Below are 21,315 nucleotides of genomic sequence, written 5' to 3'. Positions count from 1 at the left end.
CAAGGATTAAATTGTTAGGACTAAGAATCTTGCCTTGCCTCACTATGCTCCATTCGATAAAATGCATTTTAAACGTTGACATCCTTCTTCATCACATTCATAAGTGTTCTTTCATTTCTTCAATTTTTCTAATCTTAAGTGATTTTAATAAAATCACTGCAAGTTATGAAGAATCTGAAATGTCCATGCCATTGTCTTCTTTAGCTTTACAACAAGGTACACTGTCCTGCTGAAAAATGAAGTTGTTACCTTCATAAAAAATCTTGTGGAAATGATTTAATCAGCCATAACAACAATATAGGGAACACAATTCAGATTTTCTCTATGAAGCAACTACCTAAACTCAGGCATTCATTGCATCAAAATATTATGCAGAAGGAAATTTACAAATCTGGATAGACAAGATAAATTATATTTCTGTTTTTTACAAATCACTTTCCTTTTTTCCACCACTGTTTAAACAATATTGGCATTCATTAATAAATACTATATAACACAGCGCTAGTCCTGTTTGTTTGTTGTAATATTTTAAAGCTATTGATGTTTCTTCTGCTTCTTCATTTCTCCTGTAAGGAATGGTTTCTTTTCTGTTTAGAATATATAGCTGTGTTCTTTAAGATTACAAATTGTAGTATTTTTAGAAACAGATATGCCAGTTATTAAAGTTCATTTTACTATGAGATCATTGGTAAAACATCAAGAAAACAAACAGCTGAAGTAATTAAATAATCATCTTGCTATTTTATCATGGCTTGCTTCCTCTCAATCTTGCTATCTCTGAACTTCCAGTTCTTTTATATTTCATTATACTTTTGTTAACTACTTTTGAGTCAAGCTGAAACTCTAGCAAATTTAATTTTCTTTTAAACTTTTTCTTTTTTGAAATAATTAAATATGTTAATTTGTGAAATTTTCTTAGTGTCATTTTTCCTTTGTTATTTTGATTTCTGTGTTATTGTCTGCTTTAAATTCTGTAACTCTAGGAAACTTTCTGTAATAATTTGTGTAAAACTAAAGTTTATCATTATTACAGTCAAATTTCTCAACATATTCATATTTTGGTCTCATATTTATGCAGTTGCCAAACTTTTATCCTAATCATTATTTTTGTTTTTTCACTGTTTTTGAATAACAGTTTTAAAATGTAATAAACTCATTACATCCTTTAAGCTAATTACATACTTTTTTTTTATTTACAGTAAAATTAACTTTTTTTCTATACAACCACTTCAGTATTTATGATAGCAATTTGCTTTTCAATTAATTAATGAAAAATCTCCAAACTTCTGTCATGGAGTATAGTTGTCATTCAAATTTATGCTCCTACAACTAGCTATGATGACAAAGAAGTTGAAAAACTGTATGAGTTGCTGAATGACATCATAGAGTCTATGATGTCATTCAGCAAACAAATAGATGATATTTCAATAACAATAGAAGTCTGTCATTTTGAATACTGTTTTCAACATCTACAAAGAAGACTCCCCAACTGGAAAAGTCCAAGGTATCCAAGGTACTACAAAGACGAAAAACCAGACTCCAAAATGAATAAGAGTAGATTCTAGAACTGTGCTACACAAGCAAATACCTATCCAAGTGCAGATATGGCCTCTGATCACAATCCTTTTGCAGCCAAGCTTAAAATCAATGCATTCCAAATGTTAAACAATCCAATGAACATGTTAAACATGCTCATCAACACCTGTAAGACAATAAAACTCAGACACACCTGTCAATACTCAAAGTTGAAATTTTCCTCTCTAGCAAAGACACTAGATATCATGAATATAACAATTTGTCTCAGATTTCTGAAAACTTACTTGAAGTTCTAAATTGAAGAACTTATTTCCAAAGTGACATATCTCCAAAAAATACAAATTTTCAAAAACCGCAATTTTAAATAATTGCTTTAAATGTTAAGGTAAAAACTTAATTATTGGTGCAGAGCTTTATTTTTATATTCTGAATATTGGTTTAACAGTGAAAAAAAATCATGAGGCAAAGGAAATGGTAGTTTTGGTACTTCAAATTGTGGACTGACACCACTTTGGAACAAAATCACAACATTTAAATGGATAATGTAATAAAAACAACAAACAGATGGTCAAAAACTTTTAATACAGTAGACCCCCCTATAACGCAAGTTCATATAATGCAGATTCATATATCATGGTGAAAAAATTGCGACCGTATTTGTATAAAGACACTAAAAGAGACTTATAAAATGCAGTAAAACGTCATCGCAGACTCGCGTTGCAACAGGATTGGTCGAATCTGGACCAATAGTGGACGAGCAGCCGAACTACTTACACGCTACAGAGAGTTTAGGCAGGTAAGTTGAGTTTACTATTGTCTGTACAGTATATAAATTAGGTACCGTAAGTCTAATACAGTACTGTAATTTTATACATTTCTTGTGAAAAAAACATTTCTTATTCAACAGCCATAAAAATTGTTTATATTAATGATGTCTCCAAAGTTCAACGAAGTTTTCACAGAAAAATAACTTATCAGAAAACGCACCCACCATTTGGTGCACCACTCCGCGATGAAAACAAGCTTAAGCAATGGCGTCGTCAAACGGTGCACACTCAGTAAGTTATCATACAATTTTTTAATTAAAATATCTATAACCATAAGGCAGATAATAGTAAGGGCTTATCACACCAATGATAATGGCACAAGTGCTCGAGAATCAAAGTAAAAACATTTAATAAAACAAAAAGGGTGTACAATAAGATGATTACATAAGTATAAAAACCGTAAAAATCCAAAATGCATTTCGAACTATTTTCCAAAGGAAAAATAGTCCCTCATCAGTTGGTAATAGCAAGAGGTCCTAGTATACTTAAAAACTTTACAAGGTGAAAAAATATTAAATCTAAAATAAAACTTAAAACTATGCCTAAATCTATACAATATAAAGATGAAACCATCGCCATGACTGTATGAGCAGTAAACATTTTTGTATCAGCACCCTGTTCATCACGTTACCATGCAACGTTAGGAAGAAATGTTACTCTTGTCTACATTGATAATGCTTACTGCTCATACAGTCATGACGATGGTTTCATCTTTATATTGTATAGCTTTAGGCATAGTTTTAAGTTCAATTTTAGATTTAATATTTTTTCACCTTGTAAAATTTTTAAGTATACTAAGACCTCTTGCTATTACCAACTGATGAGGGACTATTTTTCCTTTGGAAAATAGTCCGAAATGCATTTTGGATTTTTACGGTTTTTTAAACTTATGTAATCATCTTATTGTACACCCTTTTTGTTTTATTAAATGTTTTTAGTTTGATTCTTGAGCGCTTGTGCCATTATCATTGGTGTGATAAGCTCTTACTATTATCTGCCTTATGGTTATAGATACTTTAATTAATTTAATTATACTTAAGACTAAAAGCGATTTCTGTAATAATAATGATACAATTTTTTGTTTATAGCATAGTTGATACGGATTATTCCCAAAAAATTATACGTGTTTTGGAAATGTTGAGTCAAATTAGTCTAGAATAGATTAATTTTATGGAAGAAAACCTTTCAAACAGCCGTAGTCCGTAAACTGCACACGTGCCAGGCTGTGATTGGCTCATGTATTTAAGGATTCCTACAACACGAAATTCTTATAAAGTGGAATGTATGTACCATGTTATAGGGGGTCGACTATATAAAAAACAAAAGAGAATATACAAAATAAGATACAAAACAAAAATGAAAATCATACAAACCTTGTTCATATGACTGAAGATGATAAAAAATAGTGTTTAAAGAACTATACTAATTCCAAAAGAAAGAAAAATACTTAATGATTACATAAAATTTTTAATAAAAATCATATTGTAATTGTTCTGTCCCAGTACCTATTTAGAATCAATCACTTTTTGTAAAATGTCATTGCAATATGCCCATCACTTATTCTCAGTTTATTTAAGTTTCTTCACATCATCTATATTTTCCAGTTTAAATTTATTCCCAATGGTAACAAATCAACTAACAGACGTGACCATTTTTTACTTCTTTTTAAAATTGTGTTTGCACATACGATAATCAGAATATTGCTGTTTGCAACAAACATATTTATAGTTTATTGTTATTACTTTCATTTCAGATACTTTAAAATCCATTTTTGACTTAATGTGTGAATGAATTGCATGTTTCCATTACCAAGTTGCCAGCTTTTCCAAGAACATGTACTTGTCTTATATGCTCAAAAATTTTATTGTAGTTTTCTGATAAAAGAAGCAGTTCAGATTTTCTTAACATTTTTTCCACCCTTCCAAAGGTCCTATCTATGGGTAAACAACAGTGACCCCACACCGGATATGTAATCTCAAAAATTACACTATACATATCTGAAAGTTTACTTAGCATTACTAATAATGTGTAATTTTCTTGATTTTTGGATTTTCCTTACAAAAATTTTTACAAAATAAGGACTACTCTTTCTAGCATATTGACTAAATACTTTTTGAACTTCTTCAGAAAATGTGGCCATTATTAAAGAAGAATTAAGAAAACAATCAAACACAATAACACTTGCACTTCAGAAAGCAGCTATTACTGTGAAATAGTCACGTGACCAAAATATACTTTGTAATTGGCTGTATGGAAATGCAAATGTTTGGAAATAAATACAAAATGAGAAACATCACATTTGAAAAGAAAATCAATTTTTTTATACATTTTTCAACAGAAGAAACACCCATTTCAAATAAAAAAATATTGTAGCACCATAGAGAAGCATATTACTTTCATCATTTTATTTATTTCAAATTAAAAAAAAAAATTATTAATGTGGGAAAAAGTCATCAAGCCAAATCTGTTAAAGATCAATGCGATATAATCATTGTTTGAAGACCGATGGAAATGGAAAAACAATGTATTATTTGTACAGGGCTAGTTTCCCGATCAAATAAGGTAACGAGAACGACGCGACGAGATTCCACCGTACTTACAAATCTTTGTGATAAAGTTACATACGCAAGTATTTTCCAAGGAATTTCTGGTACTGGCTTTTGCCAATCCCCAAAAAAAAAACAATCTTTGGAATATGGTGATTATCACTTTATAATCATATGTCTAAGATCTTACTAAAGTTTTGCTTTACCAGAACTCTAGTAAACTAGGCACAGAAATATCAGATAATCAATACGGCTTGAAGGATTGTGTAATTAGAGAAGCAAGTTTTAAAATAAGAACCATAGCAAAACATTATTTCAAAAAACCAAAAGATGTTTATTTCTATGCAGAATGTTATTGCCTCTCAAAAGCTTTCAATTCTACCTTCTATAGAACATTAAAAATTCTCAAAAAGGTCGAAACGAACGGTAAAAGACAAGAATCATTCAAAACCTAAACCGGGAACAGACCGTTTCAATCAAAATAAAAGAAGACACCTCAAAACCTTTTGAAATACGAAAAAGAATCGGGCAGAAACGCATCCTTCCCCTGCCGTTCAACTTACACATAGAGAAAATACTTAAACACATAATATTTATCATACCGCACAAACCTAGTATAACAACGGAAAGTTTAAAAGTAAACAATTCGACACGCGCCGACGTCGTCGTCCTCCTAGCAGAAATCGAACACAAATCGAGCCATATAACCAACAAGGTAAAAGATAAAAGAAAGCAAAAGGCCAGGCTGCATTTTAACGCAAAGAAAACCAAAGTTTCGGACACATTACGAAAAAACACTCCACCGAAGATCGGCACGGCACCGGACGTCTCTCTCCGACGAGAAAGTAGTCTCGCGCACTCGGACATCCGGGAAGCATCCGAGAGAGGTCGAGAGAAGAACCGAAATCGACCGAAAGTCCTTCCCAGACGGTCCGGAGAGGCGGGAAACCCGACTCCCGCGGATATTCCGAAAGATGCCGCGTACCCGGAGGAAAACGGAGGGAAACGAAGAAGGGTCGGAGACGATTCCTTCCCGAGGGATCTCCCGGAGGTAGAGGCGGAAGGCGAAAGGAGTAGGGAAAGACGGAAACCCACCGGGTCGACCAAGCCAGGAAGACCTCGCCGGGAAAGCGAAAAGGAGAACTCGAAGAGACCGGTAGTCGTCGACCTTCTAGAAGAAGACCCCGGAAAATATACACGTACTTTTAGAAACAAACGAAAAATTATAATTAACACACATTCGTTTAATAAATATGGAACGATTCAATAAATGTAGAGATATTGAGGTTAAAATCACTTTTGTGGGAAGTGGTAGAAACGTTTGTCGACCCGCGATCCGAAGAACTGGATGGCAGGTCGACTAACGTTTCTACGACTTCCATCTCCTTCCAAATCATTGCACAAATCAATATTACGTATGCCACGGCGCATAAGAAATTCTCGATACACGCTAATTCCGTTTCGTATACAAAATTCAAACGACGACAGAACGAATTCCGCCGTTGGCAGAACTTTCGGGTCGATACTGTACGTTTAAGGAAAGTGACTTACTTTAATACGAAATCGACTTCATCGTTAATTCCAAATATTAACGTATTCACCGACTAATTTACATATATTACTTCGATTTTAAACTTTGAATTATATTTTTAAATTTCCAATTTGGGTCAAAACATCACTACCGCGCCCTCTACGGGAGAAAGAATACTGGCCTCTCGTTTTAATTTCGAAAAAAAATAACAAAGTATATACGTATATATATAATATTTAATTTAAAGCAATTAATAGCATAATAAGTATTTTCGTATAATAAAATACTTTAAATTAATTTTTTGAATAACCGGAAATAATTTCGCGTGGAAATGCATCGGACGACTTTGTCTGCCGAAATCGTCGATTTTCGTGCGGATAGATTTAACTTTAACTATGACGTCAAATCATTACGTCGTGCGGGCCCAGACCCAGTGGGTGGCCCGAACGACTAATTAAGCTAATAAGTCAATGTCGATTGTTAACGGCACGCACGTTTTCTCCAAAAATATGTTCGGCGAGTCGTGATAAATAAAATGATTTCTCCTACTTTTACTACCTAAAGAAATTATTTTGTACGTTTAAACCGTACCCATATTTTAACTTCAAACAGCGCGACTATTTCCGTCTTTGGATTTTCTGAATTACGAAATCAAGGTCCGTTTTATAAATTGTTTCAGAAAACTCGAATTTATTTATTCATTATTTGTTACAGAACTTATTCTTACGGGATCCGGATCACCACATTCGTAACGAAAAGAAACCCTATTAAAAACAATAAACGGTAAAAAAAGTAAATAAATAAAAGTAGCCGCGCATTAAAATATTAAGCAAAATGTTGCGAGTACTGTACTTAATCGAATAAAATTCATTAGCTAAATCTCCAATATTAGCTAGTGATTATAAAAAAATTTTCTCCCGAATTTGGCAGTTGCATTTTCTTCAATTTATTTAATTTCCCACTTCTCGCTAATAAAATCGCTGACAATGTCGAATCTCCGAAACAAAATACGTACGGTGTCGGTGGCGCTCTCGAGGTAATCGATTTAAACGGATAACAAACTTTTTAATGCCAATTCCATAAAATCCCCACCTTACGTGATCGCTAATTCCTAAGCAGTATAGAAATAGAAGACGCGACACAATAAATATAAAAAAGAAATATTAATTAGGAAAATATTTTTGGAAAACTTCTTACTTAGTGTTTCTTTCCTTTTTGGTTAGTACTTTTATCGCCGAAGGAGTCGCCACTTTTCGAGCAATCCTCTACACCCCGCCAATCGCACCAATATTTCCATTTGTACCGATTCCAAATTCATCCCGTCTGCCCTCTCGCATCTCTCAGACTCTTCCCTCGCTATCGTCCGCGACATTGCGGAGGCCATTAGCCACCAGCCCCGTCGCGATTACGAATTCCATCTCGTATGGGTCCCCGCCCATACCGGCATCCCCATCAATCGCAAAGCTTGATGGGGATGCCTTGCTGAAAGCACCTCGTCCGATACTACCCACCTAATAAAACAAACAAACTCTCTAATCCGTGTCTCTACCTTTCTCGGTTGGCGGCGCGCCCGAAGGCCTGTATACGACACAACGACACGGAGGAATGGGAGGCGCCTTCCGCGTTTAAAATTCATTCCCCAGCGGACGCCGTGTGAACTACTCGCGCCATATTTTGGCATCCGAAACTATCTCGATTGGTTTGGCCCGAATCCGCGCGAATACTCTACTACTTTTACAGTTTTATCTACCGTAGGCGGAAATTTTTGTTATAACTACTCGTTCGGTTTATATGGTTGTACGGACAGAGCATCTAAAATATTATCTGGTATCACATTTCGCACGTTTGTGTCAATTACTAGTTTCTTGTTCATTCCGTTAGTGGTACCGTACATTGTTTTTATTTTATTCTAGTCATATGATTAAATTGGTAAGAAATACTCTAGGAGAAAAAATAAGTATATTCCAGTAGCGTGCGGTGACATTTGATGATAGGGTAGCCGTGTTTCCATAAAAGTTTTAAACAAATACTGGAAATGACAAAAATAAACAGTTTATTATTTTGATTCTAAAATACATAATTGACACGAAACAAAGATATAAGAACTCGTTTTTATTATTTTTTTATAAACTAACTCTATTCGGCAATTTTTTCCGCCAAGTCGTTAATTATATTACACAATTATAACACCACCTTTCCGTTGCCGAGATAGTTTTATTTATTTAAAACTAACGTTTTCAACCTATTCTAAGGTCATCTTAACACTTTCCGTCCCGTGGGCACTAAGAGGGCCTCTTTTTTGCAAACCCATTATGGGTACGGCCAGACCCGTAACGGGGCGACCGGATGGCGAGGGGCGGTGCCGAACACATCCGGACGGACCACCCCGAAAAATTCCTGGGGATTTTTCGATCCCGGGCCTTCCGATTTTAAAGTGTTGTTACATCGACGCATTTTAAAGAATGCGTTGAAGTAACACCAATCAACAATGTGTTTTTTAGAATATAGCAGTGGCGTGCCGTCCACGGAAACTGTGGAAGCGCCGCTTCCCTCGTATTTTTTAAAATATAAATACATATCGCGCGATTATTTTCATGTCTTAGCGTTCTTTGAATTACTTAATATTTTATTATAACCGCGTTATGTATTTTATTACAAATTTCTATACACGTAAAAAACAACGATAAGATTGCTATTGTATATTCGAATATAAATTCGTATACGCGTATTTCCGACGAAAGCGCCGTATTGTGGAATACGGAACAGCTTGCACGGCCAAAATATTTGAATGGTGTAAAGCAGCCAGATTATACGCATTCGCTTCACAGAGCACCAACCTCTGGCGGTTTAGTTCGTGGCGTTTATGCTACACACCAAAATATCGTTTAACCCTTCCTATGATTCCATCCATTAGCCACTGGTAAGGAGCTATTTGACTAAGTGGATTGTTTTAAGATTTAAAAAGTAAAGAATATTTTATGTTATTTTTGTGTACGTTTCTTTACAAAACTATATTTATTATTATATTAAAGATTTTAACTCCGAAAATCGGTCGGAATTTTTATCACTTAGATGTTAATAATTTTAAATGTTATGAAAAACAATTTTCCCAGCGAGTTTTAATTCTTTAAATTAAGTAAATTTTATGGAGAATTTTTTGATTTATCTAAAGTACTGTACATGCGTACACCATTACAGAATCACCCTATATTGTTAATAGTAGACCGAGGTTCGTGTCGTCTCTTCTAATATCTATTGCCAACGGGACTATATTACAGCCGAATCCGTTAAAACAAAGTCGAACGGACAAAAATTTTATTAACGATGTTCGTATTAAGCAAACCATGAAATGGTAAAAGCGAAAATTTCTATCGTGTTCAGATAAGTTTATATTTTTTCTGTTAACAAAAAAATACAAAATTTAAAACAAGTTTATAATTTTCATATTTTTGTGCCTAAGTTCTTTTATTTAATTTCAAATATTTTTGGCCTAATATCTGTTACAAATTACATTGTTTGGAGTCCCGAGAGATCCTTTCTTCCGGCACTTTTGACCGGAAAGCGATGTTTTTGTATTAAATTCGCTTCTTCGGAAGGGTTACGGCACTCTTTTCCGACGTGGTCGCTGTGTGGACGTAATGTTTTTGTTCGGGTTGAATTTTATAGATATGTATTGTGAGGGTCGGCCCGTCAAAAGTTAGATTACGTTAAGTTAGGGTAGGTCCTGCCACCAGGCGTATTTTTCGGACACACCGCCGATTTTGACACAAATAGATAGTTAAGGCGCGAGGGTAAGAGTCACTCCGAATTCCGGGAAAGAGCCTCTCGGGAGGATGAATGCGGAGTCAAATACAAACAACAAGAGTTTAACATCGAAAATTAAGTTCTGGATAATATTTTTAATTAAAATCCAATTCAAGAAATCTGCCTATTTCTATCTATAAAACGAGGGACTGCCTAACAGGGGGGTATTCGAACTACAACATACCAGGAGAAAGGGAGCCGTCTTCACTCGTAGGGCTGGCTGGTCAGTCTCTTGATCTAGTTCCTTCTTCCGTTTTTCTTGGTGTCCGCCGGTAAATGGCGTTCGCTTCTAGTCGAAATTTCCTCGCGGTTATGACGGGACGGGTCCACTTAAGTCTACTGTCGATGTCCGCCGTTGATGCCTTCCTCGTGTGGGATGGTTCGTTCGTTGGGAGTCTGGCGAGGCCGTTGCTTTCTACCGTTGTCTGCAGAGGAGCTCTCCGATTCCTGGATTTTGGACCTCTTTTACACACCTCTCAGCGCAGGAGAGTCATCGTGTGATTTACTATTATTATTGGTTCGACTTTCGTGCCGAGTCATTGCCGTAGCAAAACAGTTTTAATCTTTCTTGACTTTAGATAGTGATAACGCCGAACTCCGCGGACGTCATCATTGATAGTTCCCATCATTATTCATCGATTGTTTTGGTTACTGTTATGCATCGTACTTCTCGTGCCTTGGAACGGTGTTCGATCGCCGCTATGATCGGCGGGGAGGGGAAAAACGGGAAGTGGTGTTTTTCCACTTCCTTTAAATTTTATTCTTTTACAAATTAATTTAATTACTTAAATGCCCTCTCGTCTTTTCCTCGCATGTTGTGAGATTTATTGATGCTAATTAATAAACTTCTTATTCTAATTCGTTTCTCTAAATTATTCCAAGTTGATATTAGAAATTTCTATAGGGAAGTCTCTAAAATCGAAAAACTAGGCAAATTTCCTCTTACAACTTTGGTCCATATATAAACAATCTCGGTTATCTTCGAGATGTGGGTTCAAAGGAAAAAAAAATATAAATTATACGTAGAGCTTAAAATACAATAAAATTTCTAACTAATTAATTAAAGCGAATACATTATTAGAAAAAGATTAGAATAAAGTGATTAAACTAAAATCATTACAGATAATGTAAATAACAATTCACAAATACATATATATATACACACACACAATTACAACAATTTTTGGAGGGGGAACTGGTGATCTTCACAGTATTATACATATACACTGCCGGAAATGGAAATCCTAACACCAAGGAGTTGTGCTAGATAAACGAAAATTGCACACAACATTTATATGCGTGATTTACTACACTGATGAGTTTCGAGAATATAACACAAAATGTGCGTGCATCACGTGAAAGTTAAATGTCATCCTTCTCCATACCCACTGCCGTCCCTATAGGGTCCCTTAGGTAGATCTTGCAACGGTCGACCGTTGTAGGTCTACCTAAAGATCTGATTTTGCCTGTTGGGGCAACACTTCGACGTTTCTGGGTTTTGATTTGGTTTGAGTTATGGCAACGCAACACTTGGGCGATCTGCCTTCCGGGAGGTGTTTTTAAGGGAAACTGGTTTTCTATTTAGGCGTTACAGACGTGGAGAAAACCCGGAAAACTCTACGTGGCCAGCCCGTCGGGGTTGGCCAGTGTTTGTGGTACGAAGACCGCTTGGCCGCTGGTGGGCACGTCTCTGGGAGCGTGTTGGGTTGTAGCTGCAGTACGGGAACGAGCATTATCCCGTCGAAACGGGCCTCCTCAATACTGTTGACGAATGGCAGAACAAACGGGTTTGGTCGCCGTTGATGTGAACGTTTGGTAGTGCGGCATTCGGGATTAACACGTGGAACCCCGTTATCGTAAGAAATAACCCACCAGACTATAATGTTTAAGACCAGTATGCCGACGATGGATGTTGTTTTCCAATAGACGTTCTGCAGGCCTCCTGATCTGCAAGTCTATCACCGATACTAAGGCAAAAACGGCTCTCGTCTGTGAACATGAAAAATTCCACTCTGCCTTCCAATCACTCTTGCGCGACATCATCGATGGCGCATCTGCCTACGTGCGGATCTTTTCTCTCCGCACATAGACAACTCCGGTCCTCTGATAGTAGTGTCTTCCCTGGACCATCGCTGCCAACACTTGTAAGCAATGGACACTTTTCGACTCATTCTTTCCACGATCTCACTCAACGAAAATCCACCTTTTCAAGGCCTACCACGCGGCCTAATTCAAACTGAATTATTTTCTGATACGCAGTTCGTTGTCGTCTTTGAGGCATTGCGTGTTGTCGTTAGTCACTAGAACTTTTCAAAGTGACATTAATGCTTATAAACAGATCCACACGTATCTATTGAAAACTTCTAATTTGATTTGCCATGACACAATACATGAACAGATATCAAGTAATAAATCACGTAGATAAATATTCTTCGTTCACATAGTATAATACCTTCTTGGTAACAGGATTTACATTTCCGGATGCGTACACAGAAATAAAAAGCAAACTGGAAAATGTTTATCATTATAAAATATATTTTTTCATCGAAACTTTTGCTTATTTTCCTCTTTCTGCAATCCGTACAATAGCCATAACTTAGACAATAACATAACAATAGACTCTACATTGTCAAGAGAATATCTGTAGTACCGATCGCACGCGACGAGTTCAAAGGGTAAAGGGAAAACAAATTTATCTATTATGTATATACATATATATAAATTTAAAAAATGTAGTATTTATTTCGAAGGTAAAAATTTTTCGTTTAAAATCGACTACAAAATTATAAAATGTCTAATTTATAAAATTTGGTAGAGAAGAACACATTTCGGAACGAAGTCGGCCGTTGATCTGTTTGGTCTGGCACGTCCTCCTGGTCACATCGTAGACCACCACCGTATTATCGTTGAAACCGTAGAAGTAGTTGTGACAAAGACATCCGCAGTCCACTCGAGTAGGAAAAACAAATTCCCTGTGCCATTCCGAGTCGGGTAAAGTCAAACGCAGTAGAGCCGCTCGATCCCCTCGGGTGACGGCGTAAGGTCTGTTTTTAAAGACGAAGGCGGCGGAGAAACCGTTTTCCGTCCGAAGGGACGCTTCTTTCCACTCGTCCGTGGCCGGCACGTAGCAATAAACGGGCACGGAAAATACGTAGATGCGACCGTCGAACGCCACGGCGGGGGAGGAATGAACGGGAGCGGGGAGGTCCGCTTTGGTCTGCCAACTTCCTGAAAGAATAAAAAGACGAATAAAGTCGGACTAAAACCACCCGAAAAGTTAAAAGAAAAGACTCACGTACCCGTTCTGGTGTCGTAGCATTCTACCGTCGTCAGTCTCTTACGAAATTTTCCGTATCCTCCCACCAAATATACTCTTTTGTCTAAAACGGCGATGGGGCAGTGTCTACGAGGGTTTTCCACGTTTCCCACCTCTCTCCACGTCCCGTCTCGTAAATCGCATTTCCAAATAGTCTTGTTCCAGTGCCCCGAACCGATCACGTGTTCTCCACCGAAACAATACAGATCGTTATCTGAAATTCAAAATATAGAAACTAATCGTAATAAAAGTACATTTGTAAACGATAGAAACGAAAAAATTTCGATAAAACATTCTAACAAAATTCGAATACAATAGCCCCTCGTAATATCGCGTGTTGGGAGAAAAATCAAATCTGTGATATAACCCATAGATATATTCCTCCGTTACGTCTAGTTTTGACCTCCGTGCTGACTCGCTTTGTTGTGAGTCGTATTTCGTACGATAGTAGTTTCGATGCCAACAGATTATTTTTTTAATTGCCTAAAGCGCTTTTATATTTGAAAGACAAAAAAACTTCGGCAACGAGTTGCCTAACTTTCTCGGCTGCTATGAGATTTTATGTAAAAATAACTTTTAAATTACTAATCACAACAAATAAATTTGTGTATGGCGCCATCTATTACGAGACTTTATTCTAAAAACTTTTCGTATTATGAATTATTATAAAATGAAAAAAAAAGCTTTAATTTTGAGGATAGAGATGGGTTCGAAGAGCTAGAATATACTATGTAGAATGGCTGTAGCGATACCATATTGGAAGAAAATTGAATGCACGTCCGCCATTTTCCTTCCATTTAGAGCACGGGTTCCATTTTGTGTTTACACAACACAAATAGCACCAGGAGAGCGTACCATTTGTGTTGTATAAAGGCAATGAGCTAGAATATTCTAACTCATTGTTTAAAAGTGTGCAAAGGAAAGGATGAGTTTTAACTCTTAACTGAGATGGTGAGAGTCAAAAGACCCTACAAAAGATACGTTGATGACATCCTTATACTATGGGAGAAGATCCCGAATATCCCGGCGCTAATCGATTCCATCAATGATAACCCCTATGAATTAACGGTGGAAATAGACCAAGCCCACCCCATCCAGGCGCACTTCTTAGACATTAACATCAAAATAGAGGGATCATCCATCAACACAGAAGTGTATCATAAACCAACCGCCGAACCTTTGTATATACCTGCAACTTCCTGTGACCCACCACAGTACAAGACGGCAGCGTTTAAGACCTTAATCAAAAGAGCATATTCACATTCCTCGTCACAAACAGCTTTCAGTTCGGAAATGCGACGCATAGAACAAATAGCTAAACAACATCGCTATCATAACATCTTACGCAAGATAAACAAGGTACTCCAACAACACCTCTCGATCCCAATGATTTCCTGGTTAACTTCATACCAGTCACGTACGACCCGACACTTAGGACCATATACAACCAGATAGATAAGAAAAAAAAAAGTCCGCTTGGCATTTAGGAGGTGCGCTACAATATTCAATTGGCTTAAGAGCGGAAAAGACGGTCCAGATAACAACAGACTTCCAGGAGTATACTCTGTGCCCATCATCGATCATAAAGATAACACCGATGATCTCGTTGTTAACTCCATAAGCAGAACAATGTATTTTAATAGTTACTTTAATACCTAATTGTAAACATTTTACTGAATCATTTATTGTCGATCATACATCATTTCTTAAGACTCATTGTCAGCATGAAGTCAAGTCTAACTTGAAATGTTCCATATAACTTTTAAATGATTGTTATTTATTGGAAACATTCATATTTTACTTTATAACCAATTAAGTCATACAATTTATATATGTATTGTATATAAATACATTTATTTATTATTATATATGTATTAACGACACACTGTTACTTGTACGGTAACTATTAATTATTCTATTTATATAATAGTGAAATAATAAGTTTGTATTGTTAAAAATGGCTGATGAATTTACACTTCAATAAAAATATATAAAAGAGACTAAAAGCAGAAGTGAAAACATGTATTTTTATTGTTCTGTAATCTACACTCTAGAACATTTATAACACAGTAACATGAACTTTAATGACTACTAACTTACAAACTTGAGGATGACCACAATCTCGGTCATCCTCAAGTTTGTAACCAGAGGTCAAGTTATTGTTCTGTTGTTATTGTTAAAATATGGAGAGAAAAAATGTGGAAGAATGGATGCTCTGACTCTGCAACTTACGTTGGGATAAGAGCAAATTGCCATGTGATTGGAGAAATGCTGCGATTGTTCCAATATACAAAGGAAAATGCAAAAGAGACTGCAAGAACTTCTGTGGCATAAGCTTGCTGAGCATATCTGGAAAAGTGTTTGCACAAATGTTGGTTGACAGAGTTGAGAAGCTGACTGCAAAGCAAATATGGAAAGTGCAATGTGAATTTATAAAAGGGAAGAAGTGTATGCACCAGATCTTCACATTGTGAATGATTGTGGAGAAATGTTTGAATATGGGTAAAAAATGTTTACAGTGTTTGTTGATCTAGAGCAGTGTTTCTCAACCTCTAATGAATCGTCGCCCCCTTCAATAAAACTGTTACGTAGTATCGCCCCCTTCACTTCAAAATTCCGATACTGAGGGCCAAGGCTAACATCAAATTCGTACTGCATTGAATAGACTATTGACTAGTATAATGTTATTTGTTTAATTATCATACAATATAACGAATAAAATATCTAATTATTCTTAATATAATATTTTACTATATCGCCCAGAAAGTTGTTTTTCGCCCCCCAAAATATAAATTGTTACAAATCTCCCCTGAACATGGAAAAATGCCCACATGGGGGCGATATCGCCCCCCGTTGAAAAACACTGATCTAGAGAAAGCATAAGATAGAGTGAATAGAAGAAACTGGCAAGTATTATGTGATTATGGAGTGAGAAGTAAACTATTTACAGGTATGAGATCAATGTATGCAACAGCAAAGCATGTGTAGGCACGGATGGTGAAGTGTCTTTGTGGAACATTCCAGAACACTCTTGAATGTCGTTGAATGTTCTGGAACATTGTGGACCATTCTAAGCCTTTTTTGTATGGGTGGGACTACCCACTGGTGGGGGTATATAAAGCAAGATCTATTGTGGGTTCGAACGTCGACCAAGAAGGGTGTGAGACAAAGTGTGTTATGTCCTCATGGTTGTTTAATATTTTCATGGATGCATGCATGAGGAGATCCAGAATACCTGAGTGTGGAATGAAAATTGAAAATGTACAAGTCTGTCCTTTGTTGTATACAGATGACACTGTGCTATTAGCAGAGAGCAAAGATCTTCAGGCACTCGTGTCTAGTCTTGAAGAGACATGTGAGGAATATATGCTGTGAGTGAATGTGAGTAAAACTAAAGTGATTATGTTTGAATACAAAGATGAGCAAACAGATTGCATGGTTGAGCTGGATAGCAAACAACTAGAGCACGTGAATGAGTTTGTATATTTGGAAAGCATGATAGATAGTAATGGAAGGATAGATGGTGAAATCATCAGAAGAGCAAATGCTGGAGCTCAGGTGGTGGGTGCAATGTGTAGATATGAAACAAATAAAAGAATGTCCAAGGAGGAACGAATGGCTGTGTATGCTAGTGTCGTGGTTCCCGTTCTTGTATACAGTAACAAAACTTGGGTATGGAAAAAGAGTTACAGGAGTCACATTGCTGCATGTGATATGAAATATTTGAGAGGAGTGTGTGGCATAACAAGGAGACATTGTGAAAAATGAACTGCTGTAAGAGTGTGAGGTGAAAGAGAATGTGGTTGTGAAGATGAGGAAATCAGTCATGTTGAAAGAAAGAAAGGAGAACAACTGTTGATGAGAGTATAATTATATGGGAAAGTGGATAGGGAAGTGCAATAGAGGAAGACTGAGAAAGTCTTGATTAAAACGAGAGCATGAGTATCTAAAAGAACATAAGGTGTTGAGTCAGAAAGAGAATGTGAGATATGTGCTAGAAGAGTATGAAATGTCTGAAGTAAAGGAAGTATGTCTGAACAGGAAGGTGTGGAGAGTGGAGTAAGTTCCTAAATGGATAGTTCATAAGATTGTAATCTCCTTTTTCCTGCTGCTCATCCTTTTTGGATTAAGAATATAAAGATATATTTGTATGTATGTTTGTATCTATTTATGGTTTGGAAATGACAAAAATACTAAGATTTGCTGCTGATATAAGAAATGTAACATTTTGAACTCACAATAGCATAACTCAAAAATTTCATTCATCCAGAAAAGACTGCACAATTATAAAGAATTTTATGATACTTTCTATGATACTAGCCATTAGTACTTATATTTTGAGCATAGTTTTAAACATTCGCAACAATTTATTGATTTCCAACTATTCATAACTAGCAGATAAGCCCGGAGTTGCTTGGGAAAAAAGTAATGATAGTGAAGATTAAGATAATCACATTATAGCCAATCTTACCCATTTTCACAGAATGCAAAAATTACATCTCCTGTTTCATTAGAGAATTTTTACATGAGTCTAAAAATATGTTTGATTTCTCACAAAAACGCAAAAAACCACATCTGCGCCTGTAAACCTTGCACACCGCTTTCTCTTAACACTTCCATTGTTACTCAATACTTCCATTGTTACTTAACACTGCCATTGTTAAGGAATGCACTTCTTCCATCCCCCATGGTACCCTACTAAATGTGATAGTGTACTAAAACGCAGTAAAAAATGCAAAAAACCGCATCTAAAATAGTACAATAGAAGTCAAGTTCTTCAGGGTAAGCCTTAATCCTCTCCCTCTCCCCTATGGGGGAAATTTACAAAAATCCCTTCTTAGTGTGCATTCTCGTGATGTACAGTACCCTGTATACCAAATTTCAACTTCAATGAAAAAGAAGTGAAAATTCCAAATTTTCACTTTTTCGGTTCTTCCCTTTGTCACTGATAAGAAACTGACGTTCAAACCCACAACGGATCTTGCTTTATATACTCCCACCAACCAATGGGTAGTCCCACCCATACAAAAAAGGCTTTGAATGGTCCACAATGTTACAGAACATTCCACAACTTTTGAGAGTGCTCTGGAATGTTCCACAATGATCTGGGATGTTCCCGAACATTCCAGAACATCCTGGAACATTCTGGAATGTTGTGGAATGCTCTTGAATGTTCTAGAAATTTCTACCCCCTATTTCACAAACAGACGATTAGGCAAATCACAGGATTAACAACTATCACTAATACAGGATTACTGATTTTGCATTCCACCATTCTAAGATTAGATGTAATCTGGCATTAGTAACTAATCCACCAAATTCAGGCGATTAGTGTGCTAATCTCGGCAAACATGGCGCAAGATTTGTCTTACTTTGCAGAGTATGTGTATGAAAACGAAATAATACAAAATTACTTTCGAATTCCACGACGATTAGTTTGTGATCGATCCAATGCTATTGAAAAGCTTGACGATCAACTGTTTATCGAAAGGTATAAGCTTTCTAAAAGAACTGTTATACTTGTATGTGACGAAATCAAGCACCTCTTGCCATCATATAATACAAGAAGAAACCATCCTATATCACCTCTATTGCAGTTATTGATCACTTTACGTTTTTATGCCACTGGAAACTTTTATCACGAAGTGGGAGATCTGACTTCAACATCGAAATCAAGCGTATGTAGGATAATTAAAACTGTATCTAAAGCTTTGGGGAGCCTTTCAAAAAAGTACATCGCATTTCCATCGACCATGTTGGAATATAGAAAAGTCATTAAAAAATTTTATGATATTGCTAAGTTTCCAGGTGTTATAGGTGCTATAGATTGTACTCATATTCCAATTTCATCTCCTGGAACAAATGCAGAATTATTTAGAAATAGGAAAGGTTATTTTTCAATCAATACCCAGGTATGTTAAATTTTATATTATTCTTTATCAGTGTTTACATGAATAAATTCTGTATGTATTTAAATTTTAATAAATATAAATATTGCATCTTTCATTCAATTAATATTTTTAGGTAGTCAGTGATGCTAATTTACTAATAAGAAACTTAGTAGCAAGATGGGCTGGATCAGTACATGATTCTACAATATTTAATAATTCAGAATTATGTCTGAAATTTGAGAATAGAGTTCCTCCTGTCACATGCTATCTTCTAGGAGATGGTGGCTATCCCTGCAAACCATATTTGATGACACCACTTTTAAACCCAACAACAAATACAGAAGTAAAATATAATGCTGCTCATATTAAAACTAGAAACACAGTAGAGAGACTATTTGGAATATGGAAGAGTAGATTTCCTTGTCTAAGGTTTGGTCTTCGAACTAAACTAGAAACATCACTTGTTATTATTGTTGCTACTGGTGTTCTCCACAATATAGCTATACTATGCAAGGATGATTCACTTGTTTTAGATATGGTTATTCAGCCTGAAGAATGTAATGGAGATGATGCTAGGGATTGGACTGTTCAAGGTGGAACAGCTGTTAGGAATACACTAATACNCGTATTGTTAATTTTACATATTGTAACTTTAAATTAAAGAAAAAAAAAAGTAAATGAAAAAATGTATAATAAAATTGTGATTACTGCAAGGAACATATTTTACCTATTAATTTTTTAATACTATTAGTTTGTGATACATAATATATTATTTTTTCTGCCATAATAACTAACTTTTTTCTGTACCCCTAAACAACCTATCGCGTACCCCTAGGGGTACGCGTACCACAGGTTGGGAATCGCTGTTCTAGGAGATGGTGGCTATCCCTGCAAACCATATTTGATGATACCACTTTTAAACCCAATGTGAGAATATGGACGAGGGTCCAGGCCCTCTAATCGTCAGATCTGTTAGACCTGCTCACCTTGTCACTGGATGGTTTAATTTTTCTAAGAACCCGAGTGGTAAGATTCTGTGTGGGGTCTGTGCATAAACAATGAATACCAGACTACGGTAGTAGTATAATATAAAATTAACAATTTAATCATTACTAACAATACTACAACAAGATATAATGGAATAACACAATACTAACAAGTGGAATAACATAATACAAAGGAATAACATAATACAAAGGAATAACAATATGGGGAATACCTATGTATGGATAATTCCTATCTCTATGTTAATTTAAGCTAAACCTGAAAGAGAGAGTTTTACAATCATACCTTTACCTTGTTGTTCATGTTGGGAACTTGTACCTTGTAGATTCTCTTCCTGGGGAGATGGAGTTGGGAGGACAGGATCCGCTGGTGGATGAGGAGCACTCACTCTAGCAATAATTTGAACGAACTCCCTTATGGCATGTTCAGTATGGCTTTCCGACGAACTAACCGGCCCTGTATGGCAAGATCCTGGCGAACTGCCGTCACGTAGCATTTTCCAAGAACCGAGGATGTTTTGTATCCTTCCTCCACGCCTGGTATCTTAGAATTTTGCACCCCATCTGGTCTAATGACACATCATTTCGGATAATCATGATGGTGCAGAAAATGTGGATAAAAAGGCAGGTTTTCAGATACTCGGGGCAGTTTGCCAGGATCTTGCCATACAGGGCTGGTTAGTTCGTCGGAAAGCCATACTGAACATGCTATCTTCTAGGACAGCGATTCCCAACCTGTGGTACGCGTACCCCTAGGGGTACGCGATAGGTTGTTTAGGGGTACAGAAAAAAGTTAGTTATTATGGCAGAAAAAATAATATATTATGTATCACAAACTAATAGTATTAAAAAATTATTAG

At 36.2% G+C, this 21,315-nt stretch overlaps 2 protein-coding genes across 3 annotated transcripts in view; both read right to left on the bottom strand.

The window, feature by feature from the left end:
• LOC111626577 (E3 ubiquitin-protein ligase RNF146-like) overlaps nt 1–7,968 on the bottom strand; it is a 29,024-nt gene extending 21,056 nt beyond the window's left edge. Inside the window, exon 1 of one of the 2 annotated variants that reach the window (XM_023369995.1) lies at nt 7,638–7,968. The gene's annotated coding sequence lies outside the window, so the exon portion shown is untranslated. Of the gene's footprint in view, nt 1–6,460; nt 6,613–7,637 lie in introns of those variants that run through there. The other variant, XM_023369994.1, reaches the window with a different exon arrangement.
• A 1,944-nt stretch (nt 7,969–9,912) lies between these two features.
• The window catches only part of LOC111626576 (kelch-like protein 24), an 18,771-nt gene continuing 7,368 nt past the window's right edge, over nt 9,913–21,315 (bottom strand). The window contains exons 2-3 of the mRNA XM_023369992.1: nt 13,544–13,774; nt 9,913–13,472 (exon numbers count right to left, since the gene is read on the bottom strand). Of these exons, the coding sequence (XP_023225760.1) occupies nt 13,039–13,472; nt 13,544–13,774 (665 nt within the window). The 3' untranslated portion in view covers nt 9,913–13,038. The remainder of the gene's footprint in view (nt 13,473–13,543; nt 13,775–21,315) is intronic.

This window comes from Centruroides sculpturatus, unplaced genomic scaffold (genome assembly GCF_000671375.1).
Source record: "Centruroides sculpturatus isolate CEXI.00-Female unplaced genomic scaffold, Cexi_2.0 scaffold304, whole genome shotgun sequence".
Lineage (NCBI taxonomy): Eukaryota > Metazoa > Arthropoda > Arachnida > Scorpiones > Buthidae > Centruroides > Centruroides sculpturatus.
Note: the sequence above shows the minus strand (reverse complement) of the source record. Positions and strands in the feature narration are given on the sequence as shown.